This window comes from Monodelphis domestica, chromosome 4 (assembly GCF_027887165.1).
Source record: "Monodelphis domestica isolate mMonDom1 chromosome 4, mMonDom1.pri, whole genome shotgun sequence".
NCBI lineage: Eukaryota > Metazoa > Chordata > Mammalia > Didelphimorphia > Didelphidae > Monodelphis > Monodelphis domestica.
The window spans coordinates 344044850-344063932 of record NC_077230.1 but is presented as its reverse complement, the minus strand read 5'-3'; the positions used below and the strand labels follow the sequence as shown (position 1 = coordinate 344063932).

The 19083-nt window shown below is 43.1% G+C and overlaps 1 protein-coding gene across 1 annotated transcript in view; it reads right to left on the bottom strand.

Annotated features, from left to right (window-relative positions):
- Nucleotides 1-19083, bottom strand: part of GDPD5 (glycerophosphodiester phosphodiesterase domain containing 5) — an 82129-nt gene that overhangs the window by 57535 nt on the left and 5511 nt on the right. Inside the window, exon 2 of the mRNA XM_056826135.1 lies at nucleotides 4754-4929. Coding sequence (XP_056682113.1) covers nucleotides 4754-4929 — 176 coding nt within the window. The remainder of the gene's footprint in view (nucleotides 1-4753; nucleotides 4930-19083) is intronic.

Here is a 19083-nt window from a genome sequence, read left to right as displayed (position 1 = left end):
CTCTCCAGAGATGACTTAATCTCCCATATAGTCAGAAGATCAGTTTTATGCCTTGAAGGGATCTCAGAAGTCATCTAGTCCAATTTCCATATGCTACAGATGAGGAAACGGAAGCTCAGATATTTATCAAAGATAGGATTCAAACTCAAGTCTTCTAACTCCAAATTCCATCGTATGGTTATTGTTTAGTCATTTTTCAGTCACATTGGAATCTTCCTCACCCTTTCAGGGGCTTTCTTGGCATTTCCTTCTCCAGATCATTTTGCAGACGAGGAAACTGAAGCAAACAGGGTTAAATGACTTGTTCAAGGCCACTCAGCTAGTAAGTATCTGAGGCCAGAGCTTAACTTAAGAGAAGTCTTCTTGACTTGAGGCTTGGGACTCTATCCACTGTGTCACCTAGCTGACCTCCATTGTACCATGGTGACTCAATTCGCTGACTCTGCTCTATCTATATCTAATGCTCATCTCTCCCCTGTATGTCTATGAACACTGCTTGCATTCCATCCGAATCCTGCACATAATACATGTGCCTATGGGGCTGTACTCCATTTGGATGTTGCCAAAGCAGAATGTATCATCCTTTCCCTTAAAGCCACCTCTCCTGCTGAGTTCTATATCAAGTTGATGGCACCATCTGGCTCAGTATCCCCTCCCTCCCTCAAAGTCTCAGCAGCATCTTTTGCTTCAGTTCTATCAATCAATCAATCAATCTATCTATCTATCTATCAATCTATCTATCTATCTATCTATCTATCTATTATTAAGACATTTTCCATCATGTCTGACTCTGTTGGGGGTTTTCTTGGCAAAGACACTCAAATGGTTTGAGCCCAAAAGCAAAGAGTGTCCAAGTCATATCAGTTCTACCCCCACAATCTCTCTCTAAATACTTGCTGACTGACTCATAGTTCTCTCCTTTGGTCTATTTTAATAGCCTCCTAACTGGTCTTTTTGCCTCTAGTCTCTCTTTTCTCCAGTCCATTGTTCACTCAGATGCCAAAATTATCTTCACAGCTTGCTTGTCGATCCCAAGAGGCCAAAGGATAAACATATATTCCAAACCGGATGCTTAAGGATGTCCCCATTCTGGGTCTACAGTTACTTTCTGCCCATCTCTATCTGCAATTGTGCCTCTTTGCATTCCCAAAGGCATATGCCTTCCTGAAGGCATTGTGGTGCAATGAGGGCAACTGAGGTCTGGGTCAGGGAATCTGGGTGCAAATCCTGGCTCTGCTCCTGCTTACCTTGGTGATAAAAGGCAGGTTACTTTCCCCAATGGGGAAGGAGTGGACTAAATGACCACTATGGTCCTTTTTGTCTTTAAATCTAAGATCTGGTGACTTTACCTTGTAGAGATCTTCCCCAAAGACTCACCTCGCTCACTAGCTCAGCTACCATGTCCTCCATCACAGAAAAGTAAATTTCTGGAGCAAATTTTGGGCCTTCAATGTCTAATGGACTCCACCTACTCTCTTGGTTCAGTCATCCTGTACTGTTAGACTTTGTACAGAGATGGGAACCTTTCATTCATTCATTCATTCATTCATTCATTCTAAACCCTTACCTTCCATCTTAAAATCAATACTATGTATTAGTTCTAAGGCAGAAGAGTGGTAAGGGCTAGGTAATGAAGGTTAAGTGACTTTCCTAGGGTCACACAGCTGGGAAGTATCTGAGGCCAGGTTTGAACCCAGGACTCCCAGGCTCCAGTCCTGCCTTTCTATCCACTGAGCTCCAGGATCCTTCCCCCTAAATCCCATGGATAGCTACAGTCCACGGGGTCATGAAAAATTGGACACAAATGAATGACATTATCCCTGAAAATATGAAGATCTTTTTTAAAAATAAATTTTATTGCTATCTTTTGTTTTTACAGTGTCCATATTTTCCCCTATTTCACTTCCAACTCCCAGTGTGCCATCCTATATACCTTTTTTCTAAAAGAAAAGAGGGGGCAGCTGGGTTGCTCAGTGGATAGAGAGCCAGACCTAGAGACAGAAGGTCCTGGATTTAAATCTGGCCTTAGACACTTCCTAGCTGTGTGACCCTGGGCAAGCCACTTAACCTCCACTGCTTAGCCCATTGCACTCTTCTGCCTTGGAACCAATAAACAGTATAGATTCTAAGGTGGAAGGTGAGGGCTTAAAAAAAAAGAAAAAAATCACTAAGACCGATCAATGTATTAAAAATATTAAATATATCAATGTATTAAACATGAAAATATAATTATTTTGTCACATATGAAAATATATAATGAATTTAATGAATGTATTTAATACACAAAACTATATTATTTAAAACATATACTTTTAAACCCTTGACAACATATGCAACATTCCAGAGCCACGGACATTCCCCTCCCCAGTCTCTCTCATGGCTCATCTTTGGGGCCAAGCCTGCTCTCCATAATCCCCGCACACTCATCTCCTTTGATTGTTTTGTGGTGGTTATGTTTTCCATTTACATTATTGTAGTCACTGTAGAAATTATTTTCCTGGAAGAGCTCCCTCCTTTACATTAAATTGAAACCCATCCTCCTTCCCCCTCCCCCTCCAACTGCTCCTCCACAACCCCTCCAGGGCCCAAAGCAGTCAGATGAAATCCTCTTTTACAGGATGGTGGAGATAATGGATGTGAAAAATCCTTTTACCAGGAAAAGTGGGAAGGATAATTATTCCTTTCCATCCAATACATGGTGGTTCAGAATCATTTCTGCGGGGAGGGGGGCCAAGCAGCTAATCCTTTTCATGCTCTTTCCTGGCTTCTAGAAAAAAGTGGGCCTGCAGTCTGCTGCTCAGCCCCCCACCAAACTGGAGATGCCCACAGGCAGCACCACGGGATTCCTGGTTCGGTTCCTACTACTTCTAGGACCTTGGAGAGGGCTGTTCTTATCACTGGGGCTCAGTTTCCTCTTAAGTAAAATAAGGAGCCTGGACTAGATTAGGGGCTGGGGAACGAGGGCCAGGTCCTGCTGCCTTATTTTTATATCGACCTCTTGAGCTAAGAATGGTTTAGACAGGAACTGGGGCCTCACGCCATTGTTTGCCAACACCTGGACTCCAGGCTAACAGTCCTTGCTTACCCCACTTCCTCTGGCTGCTGTCGGCTAGGACTTACGAACAAAGACCCCCAAATAGGTGAGGAAAGGGCCATCCGGCTGGACCCAAAGCCAGCAGGACTAGAGGATACCTCTGCTCCTTTCCTAGACTGCGTCTAAGAAGCTCCTTGACTCTACTTTCTAGAGCTCCTGAATGTTTTGAAACTATCCCCACTGAGTCAGTGTAAATCCCTCCCCCTTTTTTTTTCAGTGAAGGAAACCAAAGCTCTAAGAGAAAGAAATGATGGGCACACAGTGAAATAACAAATCAGTGGCAGAGATGGGAGGTGTGTGTGTAAGGTCTTTAGGTTTCAGCTCTGCCACTGATTTCTCCCCAGGACTGGGCGCTTTCAGGTAACTTACAAAGAAAGGGCTCCATTGGATGGTCCCAAAGGTCTGGGGAATCTATGCTTCTATTATTCCTCCTCTGCTGGGGCAAACCCTCCACTTAGGTAATCAGGGATCCCACCGAGATCATTCTTCCCCATCCAAATGTTTTAGTTCCGTTCTCTTGAACCCAGAAATCAAGAATAGCTTTACTGTCTGCTCTGATTCAGAACCTTTCATCTGGAAAGAGGGATGGTCATCTAATCCAAACCTCAGCCTCTGAAGAGCACAACTGGGCTCCTTCCAACATCATCTGCAGACTCCTTGGAGATTACTCCCTTCCACTTATTTCCATATTATTACTATTTGCAATAGAGTGATTGTTTAAAGTCAACATGTGCATATCAGCAGTTCAGCCACCCTGACCTGGCTTGCTCTTCCTCATACCCAATACTCCATTCCCCTAATTTTTTTAAACCCTTACTTTCTGTCTCAGTAACAACTTTGGGCTAGGGAAATGGGGTAAAGTGACTTGCCCAGGGTCACACAGCTAGGAAATGTCTGAGACCAAATTTGAACTCAGTTCCTCCTGACTCCAGGCTTGGCGGATCTATCCACTGATCCACCTAGCTGCTTCCTCACCCCATACCTTTGCAATACGTATTTGGAATACTCTCCCTCTTCACTTCCTTCAAGCTTCAATGTTGGTACCACTTCTTCGTGAGGCCTTTCTGAGTCTTCCCCTCTAATGTTCCTTTTCATATATTCTGTACCTTTTACATATCAAGTAACATAGAGATTGTCTCCTTCACCAAATTGTAATTATCCCTGAGGAAAAGGACTGGTTTTGCTTTCTTGGTATCTTCATTACTCAGCGGTCCCTGGCACAGAGTAGGTGCTTAATAAATGCTCGTTTTTAAAAAATTTAATTCATTAATTAAGAATATTGTTCCATGGTTAACATGATTCATGTTCTTTCCCTCCCCTCCCTTCCCCCTCTCAGAGCTCCCCTCCCCCCTTCCCCCTCTTGGAGCCAACGAGCAATTCCACTGGATTTTATATGTATCCTTGTTCAGAAGCTATTTCTATATTATTACTATTTTCAATAGAGTAACTGTTTAAAGTCAACATTCCCAGTCATGTCCCCATCGAACCATGTGATCAATCCTATGTTTTTCATCTGCATTTCTACTCCCACAGTTCTTTCTCTGGATGTGGATAGTGTTCTTTCTAATAAATGCTTGTTTTATTGAATCTGGAAGCACCAAGACAGTAGAGTGCCTTCCTGTGGATACATCTGGGAACCCTGGGGCCAGGGCCACTTACCAGTTGAATTCATTGTAGTCATTGTCAACTTCCCACCAGAAATAGAACCAAGTCAGAGTGAGGAAGAAGGTGAAGATCAGAATCAGGAACCAGAGACGTTCCCACTGTGGAGACAAAAAAGTATGGTGGTCACTCAAAGTCCAGGTTTGGTTCTGAAGATAGCATAGATTACTTATCTAGCCACCCACTTATCCCCTTTCTGTTCCTCCTCTCACAGAGCCACTTGATATAATAAAGAACTTTTAAAAAGAAAAACAGAAAAAAATTGAGCAAAACTGATCAATATGTTAAAAAAAAAAATCTGGTGTCACTTGCAATGTTCCATGCCATGTCCATGGACAGCATGTCCCTGCCCTCTTGTAAAGGAGTTGGGGGGAAGTGTCTTCTCGGATTTCACCTTTGGAGTCAAATTCGTACTTTGTAACTTCCCCAAATTTAAAAAATTTTTTTCAACAAATATTTATTAAGCTCCTACAGCATACAGACTCTTGTGTTCTATGTGAAGAGATGCAAAGTTTATATAAAACACAGACATCATGAAGAGCAACCCATATGGAGAGGAAGCCTCCCCTCCTACATCTTTATTTTATTTATTTGTTTTTTTTTTAATTTTTAAAATATTTTTCCACGTTTACATATTTTATTTTATTTCCCTCCCCTCTCCCAGATCCAATAAGCACTTCTACTGGGTTATATACATGTTATCACATACCTATTTCCATATTTTTCATTTTTGCATTAGAGCAATCTTTTAAAACCAAACCCCCAAATCATACCCTCCTACATCTTTAACAGCTGACCAACCTCCACTGATGGGCTGGCAATGCTAATAGCCCTGGGCACTGCTCCCACAACCAGCATCCAGAAGAGTAACTAACCCATGTGGAGTTTCAAGAGGTCTGTCATCCCTGAAGTTGGGGTCTAAAGCCCCCAAATCCTTAGCAGTTGGTTACTAAGGACCCAGAAAAGAAAGTTCTCATCACCAGTGACAACCTTGCTTTCTGAAACCTCCAGATTGACTCATCTCAGACTGAACAATAAACTCTCAAGTACCTTTCAATCAATCGCCCAGCCAGAACTCTAAGCTGAAGACAATCAAAACCTTAAGTACTTATCCAAGCACCCTAGCTTGTGCTTATTGCACCTAGGCCTCTCCCAGCTGCCTTGGGGGGCCCGAAGGAAGCCTTTCCCCCTCTCCTAAAATGTTGATAAGCACCTTTTATTCTGTAATTCACTGCAAGTCCCAGGACTGATCTTGTTGTGTGTCTTCCCTGATTAATCTGCCTACCTCAATTAAAGACCCTTAGGAGAGCTACTCTGGTGGTTCTGATTGATTTCAGAGTGACCCTAGTTTTTGGCAATGTTAAATGGTTCAACATGAGAAACAGATCTGGTTTTATAAGTGGAACTTATATGAAAGAAAATGCATTATTCTTTGTATGCCACTGTGCCTTAATGATCATGAGGTCTTTCCTCCTTAAAAAAAAAAAAACCTAACAACTTTAATTTTATGATTTTTCAATAATATTTATGCATTTGTTCCAACCCCTCCACCTCCCAAGTGACCAACAAAAATATAAAAATAAATCTCTTCTAACAAATATTCGATCAAAAGAAGCAAATCTCAGCCCTGTTCCAAAAAAAAGCATGTCTCAATCTGCATCTTGAGCTCATCATTTCTCTCAAGAGGAGGTTAGCATTCTTCTCTAGAATCATTTGTCAGCACACTGAGCAGAGTTCTCAAGCCTTTCAAAACTGCTGTCATTATTATATAAACTGTTCTCCTGATTTTACTCCCTTCACCCCATATCAGCTGAGGCTTTTCCATCTGCCCTGCTGCCAAACCCTCCTCTAAATGTTATCCCTTTCTATCAAAATGTGAGTTCCTAGAGAGCTGGGAGGCTTCCTTTTAAATTTGTATGGCCAACAATTTACATGGTGCTTTGCATACGGTAAGCCTTAATAAATACTTTTTAATTCATTCATTCCCAAACCTCAAGGAATTCAAGGTCTAGGGGGTTTGGGGAGCAAGATGATGACAGAGGTCCCTATGACAGACAATACACGCCAAGAGCAGAATTATAGAGAGAAGGCCCAAATGCTTGGTGAGACACAGCTGGGGGAATTAGAGAAAGCTTCTTGGAGGAGGGATCATTTAAGCTGGGCAAGCATTCAATTAGATGAAGGGAGATTAGACGGGAAGGAAGATATTCTAAGTACAAAATATACTATGCTCAAAGAAAAAGAAAATCCAGAAGACGGTAGTCAATAGCTAATGTTTGTTTATATAGTTTTAAGGTAGGAAACAAACACAAACACACACACACACACATTACCTCATTTGAGCCCCCACAACAACCCTCTGAACTAGATGCTATTATTATTCCCATTTTATAGATGAAGAAACTATGTCTGAAGAAAGATTAAAAGTCAAGCTTTCACAACTGTCTGAGGCAAGATTTAAATGAACTTCTTCCTGATTCTGAATCCACCACTGGTCATATTTTTCAATGGAAAGTTAAATGACAAGGATGCCACCAGTATTGGTGAGGAGGTTCTTGCCTAGTCATGGGTTGGCCTGGATGCCCACTCAGATTCTTTCTCATTACTAAGATTCTATGTTCTAAGACCCTCCTCACTGATACTTTAGGTTCTATTGTTCAGTCATTTCAGTCGCATCCAACTCTTCTGTGATTCCATTTGGGTGTGTCCTGGAGAAGATATTGGAGTGGTTGACCATTTCCTTCTCCTGTTCATATAACAGAGGAGAAAACTGAGGCAAACAGGGTTCAGTGACCACAGTCACACAATAAGTATCTAAGACTGGATTTGAATTTTCTGACTCCAGGCCTGGCACTCTAGCCACTGTGGCCCCATTTTAGGTTCTAAGACCCTTCTGACATGGAAATCCAACCAATTATCAAAGATCTGTCCAGAACCTACATTATGTTGACCCAATATTGGGCACCCAAAGGGTGGGAAAAGGATGGAATGGTCCAGATGCTGCCCAGGAAATGGAGATCTTGTCATTTCCCTGAATAGTAAGAAAAGCTTGAGGGTTTGTTTTCTTTCTTCTTTCTTCCTTCCTTCCTTCCTTCTTTCCTTCCTTCCTTCCTTCCTTCCTTCCTTCCTTCCTTCCTTCCTTCCTTCCTTCCTTCCTTCCTTCCTTCCTTCCTTCCTTCCTTCCTTCCTTCCTTCCTTCCTTCCTTCCTTCCTTCCTTCTTCTCTCTCTCTCTCTCTTTCTTTCTTTCCTTTCTCTCTTCCCCCCCCCCCTAAGAAGGTTCAGAATCAATAAGGCCCCAATTCTAGGTTGGGCCCTTAGCATGGAGGGAAGACCTCCCTTAGGGATTGAGAAATCCTCATAAAGAACTGAGAAAAGGCCTCTTGAAGCAATAAAAAGAAATGGGCTATTGATTCCTGGAGGTGGATGGGCCTCCAATCAGCCATGAGTTATGACCGTCTCCTGGGCTGGCCCATTAGGAAGAGATTAATGGGCTGACATCTGGTCTCCTGGCCTCAACTTCTAAACTAGGAAAAATTAAGCTCTTTAACCAGCATACTAAGGGAATCTCTGAGGCTAAATGCCATGTCTCCCCCATCAGATGAGGAGCTCCATCACACCCAGGGTTAGTTAGATAGCTAACTGGCACACAGGGGGCTCAAGGCCTACTGATTTTTCTTTTATCATACTATTGGGGAAAGGAGAAATTTCTGTCCAATTCCTAGGCCCTAGCCTGGGAGGTATGCTCTTTTTCGGGGGCTTCCCAGGCCTTCACAATACATGCCCCAAGAGGCAGAGGGGTGTCATGGATAGGGCACTGGCCTTGAAGATTTTGGCCTCAAAGGCCTCAAAGACATTGAAATAGGTCAATTCTAAGTCAAAAAACAGTTAAGCAGCTACTATGTGCCAGAGACTAAGTCCTGGGGATACAAGAAAAGGCAAAAGACAGTCCTGATTTGAAGGAGTTCAATGTCTAATGTAACAACATGCAAATAACTATAAAACAAGAATTGTCATTTCCCTGAATAGTAAGGAAAGCTTGAGGGTTTTCTCTTTCTTTCTTTCTTTCTCTTTTTCTTTCTCTCTCTCTCTCTCTCTTTCTTTCTCTCTCTCTCTCTCTTTCTCTTTCTCTCTCTCTCTCTCTCTTTCTCTCTCTTTCTCTTTCTCTCTTTCTTTCTCTCTCTTTCTCTCTCTCTCTTTCTCTCCTCTCTCTCTCTCTTTCTCTCTCTCTCTCTCTCTCTCTCTCTCTCTCTCTCTCTCTCTCTCTCTCTCTTTCTTTCTTTCTTTCTTTCTTTCTTTCTTTCTTTCTTTCTTTCATAAACAGGAAAGGAACTAGAATTAAGGGGGATCAGAAAAGCCTTCTCTAGAAAGGATTTGAGCTGGGACTTGAACTGCTGGTGAAAATGCACTGAATTGGGACATGGGATGTCTTTTTCAAGGAACAGCAAGGAGGTTGGAGTCAAAGGCTGCAGAGATCAATGAAAAGGATTAAGAAAAAGCCATTAGATTTGGCTCTTAAGAGAGGTTAGTAACTTTGGAGAGTGCTTTTGGTTGAATGATGAGATAGGCCACTTCAAGAGTCAAAGGGACCCAGCATTTGCAAGCTGCTAGGAGGAGGCTTGAGTGAGAGGGATGGAAGAGGAGAAGTGAGAGAAACCAAAGACCCTTAAAGCCTCCCCACCCAAGCTTTACTTTTCATTTTCAGCCTCAGCACTAATAAAAGAAACAGAAACCCAAAAAGGGAGTGAAGGGCTCTTATCCTAGGAGAATAAAGAAAGGAAGAGGCCCAGTGCCAGGCCTGGGATACTCAGCTTAGAGCCCTGGCAGGGGCTATATAAGGAGGGTAAAGAAAAGTCTTAGTACTAGTAGAAGAAAAACCCTGTACCCCAGCCCCAAAGCTCCTTTTTTATTTCTCGTCCAGGATCCTCTGACCGTTTAGGTCTGGGACTGAATCAAGGGCTCCTCCCACCTGTGACCTTGGGCTATGCGAGCCATCTGATCCTGACCTATCTAACCTGATCCCAGTAGGGAATAAAAAGGCCTGGGCCTCAAGGCTCTGACATTTCATGGGAATTATAGTGCAGAAGAGACAAAGGCAGAAGGAACTTTAGAGGTGGGTGCCTTAGAAGGAGAGGAAGAGCACCAGCTGGCAACTGGAAGAAATGGATGTGAATCTCATATCTATTCCTTATTTCCTGGGTGACTTTGAACAAGAAGCTTCACTCTCTGGGCCAGGATCCTTCACGTGTCCATGTGGAGGTAGCTAGACTTTATGATTTTGAAAATTCCCTTCAACTCTAAATCCGATTCTATGAACATTGAACATAGTTTGTTAGAATTGAGAAGGCTTTTAGAACATTCTAACAAAATGTTAGTTGGAAAGGTCCTTAGAACAGAGAATTTCAGTGGGGAGGAATTTTATAACATAGAACATCGGGTCCAGAAGGGACCTTAGAACAGAGAATGCTGGAGTTGGTTCAATGTTAAATAATAGTGGTGATAATGGGCATCCTTGTTTCACTCCTGATCTTATTGGGAATGCGTCTAGTTTATCCCCATTGCAGATGATGTTTGCTGATGGTTTTAGATAGATACTGTTTATTATTTTTAGGAAAGACCCTTCTATTCCTATACTTTCTAGTGTTTTCAATAGAAATGAGTGTTGTATTTTGTCAAAGGCTTTTTCTGCATCTATTGAGATAATCATGTGATTTTTGTCTGTTTGTTTGTTGATATGATCAGTTATGTGGACGGTTTTCCTGATATTGAACCAGCCCTGCATTCCTGGTATAAATCCCACCTGATCATAGTCAATGACCCTCCTGATCACTTGCTGGAGTCTTTTTGCTAGTATCCTGTCTAAGATTTTTGCATCTATGTTCATTAGGGAGATTGGCCTATTCTTTCTCTGTTTTTGATCTCTCTGGCTTTGGAATCAGAACCCTATTTTTTTCATAGAAGTAATTTGGTAGAGAGAATGTTGGAGTTGGGAGAGGTCTTAGAAGATAGAATGTTGTAACTGGAAGAGTCCTTAGAACAGAGACTGTCAGAGCTGGGAGGATCTTACAACATAGAACATCAGGTCCAGAAGGGACCTAGAACAGAGAATGTTGGAGTTGGGAGAGGTCTTAGGAAACAGAATGTCAGAATAGATCTCAGAATTTTAGGTCCATAGAATAATGTTAATAATTCACACTTAAACAGTTATGGTTCAAAGATCTGAGGCAGGTGATGTCAACATTGTTGCCATTCAGTTGTTTCCATCATGCCCTACTCTTCATGACTCCTTGTGGGTTTTTTTTCTTTTGGCAAAGATACTGGGGTACTTTGCCATTTCCTTCTCTAGCTCATTTTACAGATGAGGAAACTGAGGCAAATGGGAGTTAAGTGACTTTGGCTAGGGTCATCCAGCTAGTAAGGTTCTGTCTGGGGTCAGATTTGAACTCAGGCCTTCCTGACTTCAGGTCCATTGTACCATCTAGCAGCAGAAATGACTGACTTCATTTTTTAGTGAAGAAGAGAATGAGGTTCAGAGAGAGAAGTTATTCACTGGGGTTACAGTAAATAGTGTATGTATCTGAACACCAAATAAAAGAATAAAACAGAATAGGGCTATACATGAAGCTGTGCATCTCTACTACGTACAATGGGCTTGTAATATGTCTAATAAATAAATTCTAAATGTACTTTTCAAAGCTTTTCTGCTTCTTTGTGACTCCTGATCTCTTCAGTACACAACAAAATGGCTTCAATGACTTGGTGTTACATAATTCATCTCTTGCATCTTCAGGGTCTACGGCAGGGTCTTACAATGATTAGACTTTTAATAAATGTTTGCCAGGTTCAAAGTTTTCCTGCCCCTTTCCTCTCCAGGTTACCTCAGAAGGCTCAGTCTTGTCTGAGTTGTAATTGTCTTTCAAGGATGACCTCCAAAAATGTCACTGTGGCAGCTGAACAGAGGATGGACTGCGCAGAGACGTTGAGCCAAAGGCAAATTCTACCTGAGGGCTTGCCCTAGACTGTTCAGTGTGGGGCTGTGACTGGAGAGAAGGGGATGTATTCACGAGATGCTGAGTAGGGATAGCTCGGTGGCTCAGTGGATTGAGAGCCAGACTTAGAGATGGGAAGTCCTGGGTTCAAATCTGATCTTGGACTCTTCCTAGTTGTGTGACCCTGGGCAAGTCACTTAGCCCCCATTGCCTAGCCCTTACAGCTCTTTTGCCTTGGAACCAATACGCAGTACTGATTCCAAGATGGAAGGTAAGGGATTAAAAAAAAAGGGAATTTAAATGATGCGAGGAAGAGAGAAATAGATGGTGGGACCTAGCAATATTTGTTTAAGTGATGGAGAGTTTCTTACATGTTTACAGACAACAGAAAAGGAGTCATGAAGGGATTGAATAGGGAGCAAGGGAATTATGGTGGGGGTAATCTGCTGGAGAAGATGGGAGATTAGAAAACTCAGGTTTCCTTATCTGTAAAATGGGGCTAATAAGAGCTCTTGTCCCAGAAAGTTGTGGAAAGGATCAAGGGAGACACTTATGACTATAATGAGGGCTTCCTCGATTAGAGAATCTCAGAGCTGGAAAGAAAGGGAATCAAGCCCAAACTCTGACCCACTGCAGGAAAACTACCTTTACCGTTCATCCAGCCCACCTGAATACCTCCAAGTGAGAGGAGTTCCCTACTTTCCAAGGCAGACACTGATCTGGCAATAATCTCTCCTGTGAATTCCTGTCGCACTGATTACCCCCAACACCCAGGGGTGGGCACAATCGCATTTAAGGTTTACTTACAAAGTACTTTCACCAGAACTTGTGAGGCTGCTCTTTCCACCACACTCTCCATAATTTGACAATAGCTGGGAAAGTAATGTCCCCCCAGTAGACAACCTCCCTCCCCCAACTCTCCACGTCTGAAGCCTCCTCCTTCCCTGCCTCTTCCAGTCTTGTTAGAGCAGCTGACCCCGTCTCAGGGGATCATCTTCATCTCAGCCCTGGGCAGAACGCTGAGCACAGGGCGGCAGGGGGCTCCCCATCCATGACAGCTCCCATCCCTCCATTTTAATAGCGGTTCATTAATTGGAGAAATACAATAAGCCTTCCTCCCAGGCAGCTCTCTCGAGGAGAAGGGGGAGGAAGAAAGAGAGCTACCATCACTGGCATCACAAAGACCTCACAACAAAGAATGTTAGCGCGAAGAGGGTCTTCAGAATATAGTAGTCCCTTTATCTGCAGTTTTGCTTTCCACAGTCTCAGGTACCAGCAGCCAAAGGCCAATTCCAGGGGAAAGAGGGATGCAGGAAAGGGGGCTGCTACTGGATGAGGGAAGGGACCGATTCCCAGTTCAAGGACATGTGGAGCCTGGGACCTAAGTGCTGACAGACAGAAGACAGACACAGGGTGGACTGGCCAGTGGCCCGGCAGAATGGGGCAAAGGTCTTCCTCTCTGCCACTGTCTCTCCCTGCTCTGCTTTCACTTGGAGGATTTTTGGTTGTGTGTGTGTGTGTGTGTGTGTGTGTGTGTGTGTATTCTGTTGTTGTTTTCGGCTGGATGGAATAGGAATGCTGAATTGAGGGGCAGGAATGGAGAGATAGAGCCCAATACCATACCGTAGAGATAACATGGAAGTTAAAATCTAAAGTGAGAACTGTCCACGGTTTCAGGCATCTACTGGGGGTCTTGGACGTCCCCCCTTCAGATAAAGGGCGAAAACACCATATAATACTGCACAATATCCTTTAATGTCGGTAATGTCTTACTGCGTGTTAAATTTATCTTCTATTTTACATATGTCTGTTCAAGACAATCACACGATCTGGGACAATGTATAAATGGAGATTTTGAACCTTTGGGCTGCATCCCCCAGAAGTCCCTTAGTAGAAAGACCTAGGACAGCAAACGCTCTCCATCTCCAGACAAAGGGCTTCCGTTCACATCAGCATACGTACGGTGTTATTTGGGGGTGTTTCAGTTTCGTATGACTCTGCTCTTACAACAATGGTCCACATGGAAGTGGGTTTTGTACGACAATAAAAAGAAAAAAGAAAACCATATTCTATCTAGGGTTGGCAGGGTTCCCTTCTATCCATGGTTTCAGCCGTCCATGGTAGGTCTTAGAAGGCATCCCCTGCAGAGGCAGGAGCCTCATTATACAGAATATCGGAGCGGGGGCAGCCATTGGAACGTGGGATGTCGGAGCTCGAAGGAACCTCGGAACACGGAATGGCAGAACTGGGAGGGTCCATAGAATATGGACTGTTAGAGTTGAATACAGAATGCCAGAGCTTAATAACATAGAAAGTCAGAGGTGGGAGGATCCTCAGAACACATTAAGTCGGAGCTGAGAGAGCCCTTAAAAACAGAGAATATTAGAGCCAAAAGAGGCCTTGGACCATCAAATGTCAGAACTGGGAGGGACCTCAGACCAAAGAATGTTCAAACTATTAGGAAGCTTAGAACACTGAATGCCGGAGCTGGAAGGGCAGTAAGAGCTCACTGAGTCCAACCCAGAGTCCGATTCCACAGGAGAAAATTAAAGCTGAAAGAGGAGAAGGACCTATCTAAGGTCATGCAGAATGAAGCCCAAAGTCATCCAAAGAGTCAAAGATGGTACTCAGAATCACTTTACCTGACTCATAGACCTGACTTCTTTCTACTACATTCCATGGGCAAATCTTATAATAATAATAATAATAATTCTCTCTCTATGCAGTTTACAAAAGTGCCTCCAGAGCTCTCATACAACAGCTTGGTGAGATAGAGCAGGTATGTGTGATGACATGGGACCCTGAGCAGGAAGCAGCTGGGTCCTACTTCATCTCCCTAGGAAAATTCTTTCTTTTCTCACTTCTTTCCTCCTTTGCTGAATTCACATCCATCCTTTAAAGCCCAGGTGCTCCCTTCTCCAGAAGCCTTCCTTAACTTCTTTACTAGCAGCAATGCAATGAACTAGGACAATTGTGAGGGACTTATGAGAAAGAATACAATCCACATTCAGAGAAAGAACTGTGGGAGTAGAAACACAGAAGAAAAACAACTGCTTGATCACATGGGTCGAGGGGGATGTGATTGGGGATCTAGACTCTAAGTGATCACCCTATTGCAAATATCAATAATATGGAAATAGGTCTTGCATTAACGACATATGTAAAACCCAGTGTACTTGCTCATTGGCTCTGGGAAAGAACATGAATTATGTAACCATGGAAAAATATTCTAAATTAATAAATAAAAATTTTCTAATTAAAAAAAAAGAAAGAAAAAGAAAGCCTTCCTTAGTCCACTCTGAAAGATCAACAATGGCTGTAAAAAGTCCTGTTTACACCTCTTTAACATATCTAATGTATAATACTGTGTGGTATACAGTTGTTATATTAGATATTATTAATTAGATATGTTAGATATCATTAATATCTAGATGGAGGAGCAGTGGATTGAGAGCCAGGCCTAGAGATGGGAGGTCCTGGGTTCAAATTTGACCTCAGATATTTCCTGGCTGGGTGACCTTGGGCAAGTCACTTAACCCATTGCCCAGTCCTTACTGTTCTTTTGCCTTAGAACCAATACACATTATTGATTCAAAGAAAAAATGTAAGGGTTTAAAAAAAAATCTAGATGGGTACCTTATGTCTATGCTATACTGAGTCTAGTTTTAGGTTCTGCATCTAAATGAAAAGTACAGGATCCTTTTAAAACCATACCTACCTTCTAGCTCTTCCTCGCCAAAGGCACTTTCTTAGTGCTTGTTAAATTGGGGAAATAATTGATTCATTGCTAGGCATTATGGTGGACAGAGCTCTAAGCCCAGACTCAGGAAGAGCAGAGCTGAAATCCTCCCTTAGACACTTACCAGTTGTTTGAGCTTGGACCAATTGCTTTAGCTCCCTCCTTGCCTCAGTTTCCTAATTTATAACCTCACATGAATTGTTATGAAGAAACCTCCTAGGGTTATTGCAAGAATAAAATGAGACAAGCCTTAAAGAACCATATAAACATTAATTATCCTCTACTCCAGCAGCAACTACAAATTTTCTATTTTAGCTCCATCCCAGATGAACTCATCTTCTGTATCTCCCCTATCACCAGTAACTCGCATCTCCTTCCTTATGTGTATACCTCAAATAATGGTTGGGTTTTTCAGAAAAGAAGATAAAATAAAAAATCAAACTTAGCTGGCCCAGAATTTTGGCGCTCATCCTTAGCTAATGGAAGGCCTTTAGGTGGCCCCAGAGATCCCTTCCAACTCTCAGGCTTCCATGAACCAAATTCTAGGGTTCTGGGAGTCTGGGATTTTGTGACACTGGATGCTGTGATTTTAAGACTCAATGACTCATTCCAAGTTTCTATGAGTCTGAGATTCCAAGATCTGGGATTCTAAAAATGCTCTCCAAGTCCAAGGTGTCAGAAACGATTAAGAAGATATTCTGGGAGCTTGGGAAGGCAGCCATGGGAAAAGAAAGAAAGAAAGAGAGAAAGAGAGAAAGAGAGAAAAGGAGGAAGGGATGGAGGAAGGAAGGAAGGGAGGAAGGGAGGAAGGAAGGAAGGGAGGGAGGGAGGGAGGAAGGGAGGAAGGGAGGAAGGAAGGAAGAAGGAAGGGAGGAAGGAGAGAGGGAGGGAGGGAGGGAGGGAGAGGAAGGAGGAAGGAAGGAAGGAAGGAAGGAAGGAAGGAAGGAAGGAAGGAAGGAAGGAAGGAAGGAAGGAAGGAAGGAAGGAAGGAAGGAAGGAAGGAAGGAAGGAAGGAAGGAAGGAAGGAAGGAAGGAAGGAAGGAAGGAAGGAAGGAAGGAAGGAAGGAAGGAAGGAAGGAAGGAAGGAAGGAAGGAAGGAAGAAAGGGAGGGAGGGAGGGAGGGAGGGAGGGAGGGAAGGAGGGAAGGAAGGAAGGAGGGAAGGAGGGAAGAAAGAACCAGAACCCTGGCTCTGTCTTAGTCTCTCAGACTTCTGACCCAGCCCTGGAGATCAGGAACAACTAGCAAGACACTGGGGGACCTGTGGGGGCTGGGGAATGGGGAGGAGAGCAGCAAGGATGAGAGATAAATAGCACCGCCAGGGGAATGTAATGAGGGATATAAATAACCGATTTGCTTCCTCCTTGCTTTCCCTGGGTTGCACATTTCTCTCTCCCTCTGTCTCCCTTCAGCATTGCTGCAGGTTAGACCTGTGCCCTTCAATCCCCTTTTTCTAAATGAATGAGCCCAGGCCGGAACAGCTTTATTAAAGCTATAAAACCAGTAGAGAAAGAATCCCTTTCTTTTCTCTCCTCTCAACCCCTCATAGCTGCTGGTTATCCTCACTGGTCCTGGCCTCCCCTAAGACACCTTCCCCAAAGTTGGCAATGATGATAAACACATCATAAGAACCCATAAGGCACAAGTACAGTTGATGGGGCAGTGCTGGAGTCAATAAGATTTATCTTCCTGAATTCAAATGTGGCCTGTATGACCCTGGGCAAATCACTTAACCCTGTTTGCCTCAGTTTCCTCATCTGTAAAATGAGCTGGAGAAGAAAATGGCAAACCACTTCAGTATCATTGCCAAGAAAACTCCAAATGGGGTCACAGAGTCAGACACAACTGAAATAACTAAACAACAATCACCACGAGCCCTTGAGAATTTGTCCTCATCCTCATGGTAAATCAATAGGCATCATTTTTTCCTGTTTGATAATTGGTAGATTAAGATTCATTGAAACAGGTAATGTGGCTTATCCAAGGTCACCCAGCCAAGGAGTAAAAGAGACAGGGACCATGACTTGGGATACCCAGTCCAAGATCCTCGCCACAGAATCGTGGCAGCAAAACACTGGAAGGTCTTCCTTTCCTGCTCCTGGGGCTGAAATGACTGCACAGGTGACTGCTCATTATTGCCTCTTTCCAGGTGCATTTTCTAGACCTGTTTAGAGAAGATGCAGCAAGGACTGCTCATTAGTTTGGGTTAAACATACAATCAAACCAGGAGTTCAGATACTCAGAGCTGGCAGGCTAAGGTCTAAAGTGGTAAAGGGACTTATCCAAGGTCCTACAAGTAATAATCCAATAAGGTTTATTACTTATTATTATTAAAAGCCTGTTTAGAGGGTCCAGGGGCTCTTTCCACTCCACCAGATTACCGACAGCTTGGTCACATCATCCAATGCCTATCTAGTCACTCCACATGCCCATTCCAGCACAGTGTTCTATATACACATAGTTTATATCAGTGCACAGCTGCTCATTCATTGTCCAGATATACAGATAGTTGGCCCATCCAATTATGTGGCATAGTTGGAACAATAGGCATTCTTCATCCACTTGGGTTTTTTGGTGTGGATATTGTTGAATAGTCAACAAAAAGGTGTTAGATATGAATTAAGTTATATCAAGGAAGCCAATCTCCCCCTTGGATTATGAATATCAAACTAGGATAAAACAAGGTGACTGATCTTGGTCCCAGGGGTTTGGAATCACTATGGTGAATGTTCCAATGAAGGATCCAAACAGATGGATAATCTGGTCCTGAGAGAGCTCTTGTTCACTGATGGCCTTGTGCTTATTGCATCAAGCCCCAGACAAAACAAAGGCTCCTAGATGGCATTCATAATCAATACTAACTATCCACACAGGGAAAAACAAATGGATGACGATTCCCTACTGTCTAGACCATGCCATGCAGGGGGACAGACAACCCATGGAGCTGACTTCATTGGGAATAAATCTCTTGGACAGAAATTGCAGATGGACAATGAATGAGGCTAGAATTTACTAAGAAGGGAGTGTGCGGGGCAGCCTTTGGGTACGTGTACAATGCTAACAATGTTATCTTTCTAACACCGGTGTTCAACACGGAATACTATGGTCTCTAAAGAATTAAAGCCACCCACAGGGCAGCAGACAAAAATTGCACAAGCCAAATGTATAGGTTATAATCTAAACCACTGGAGGGAAGTCATTCAACAAGTATTTATTGAATACTGTTTGAGGAAACTCTAAGAAGTGCTTGGGATACAAACATAGAACCTGTCCTCGAGGAGCTTACAGTAGAATGGAGGAGAAATAATGCCATTCACTAGGTTCATACAAAATATCCACAGAATAGATGGAAGGACATGGGCACGGGAGATGGGGAACGTCTCAGGCAGAAGGTGACTTTGAGAGCAGTCTTGAAGGAAGCCAGAGAAATACACAGATAATATGGAGGGAGAATATTCCAGGCAGGGGGACAGTTAGTAAAAAGGCAGCTGGGAAATGGAAGGCTCTGTACAAGAAAGAGCAAGGAGGCCAGTCAGTGTAGCTGAAAAGTATAAGACTTGAGAGACAGAAAGGGGGCAGGTAGGTTATGAAGAAACTTGAATG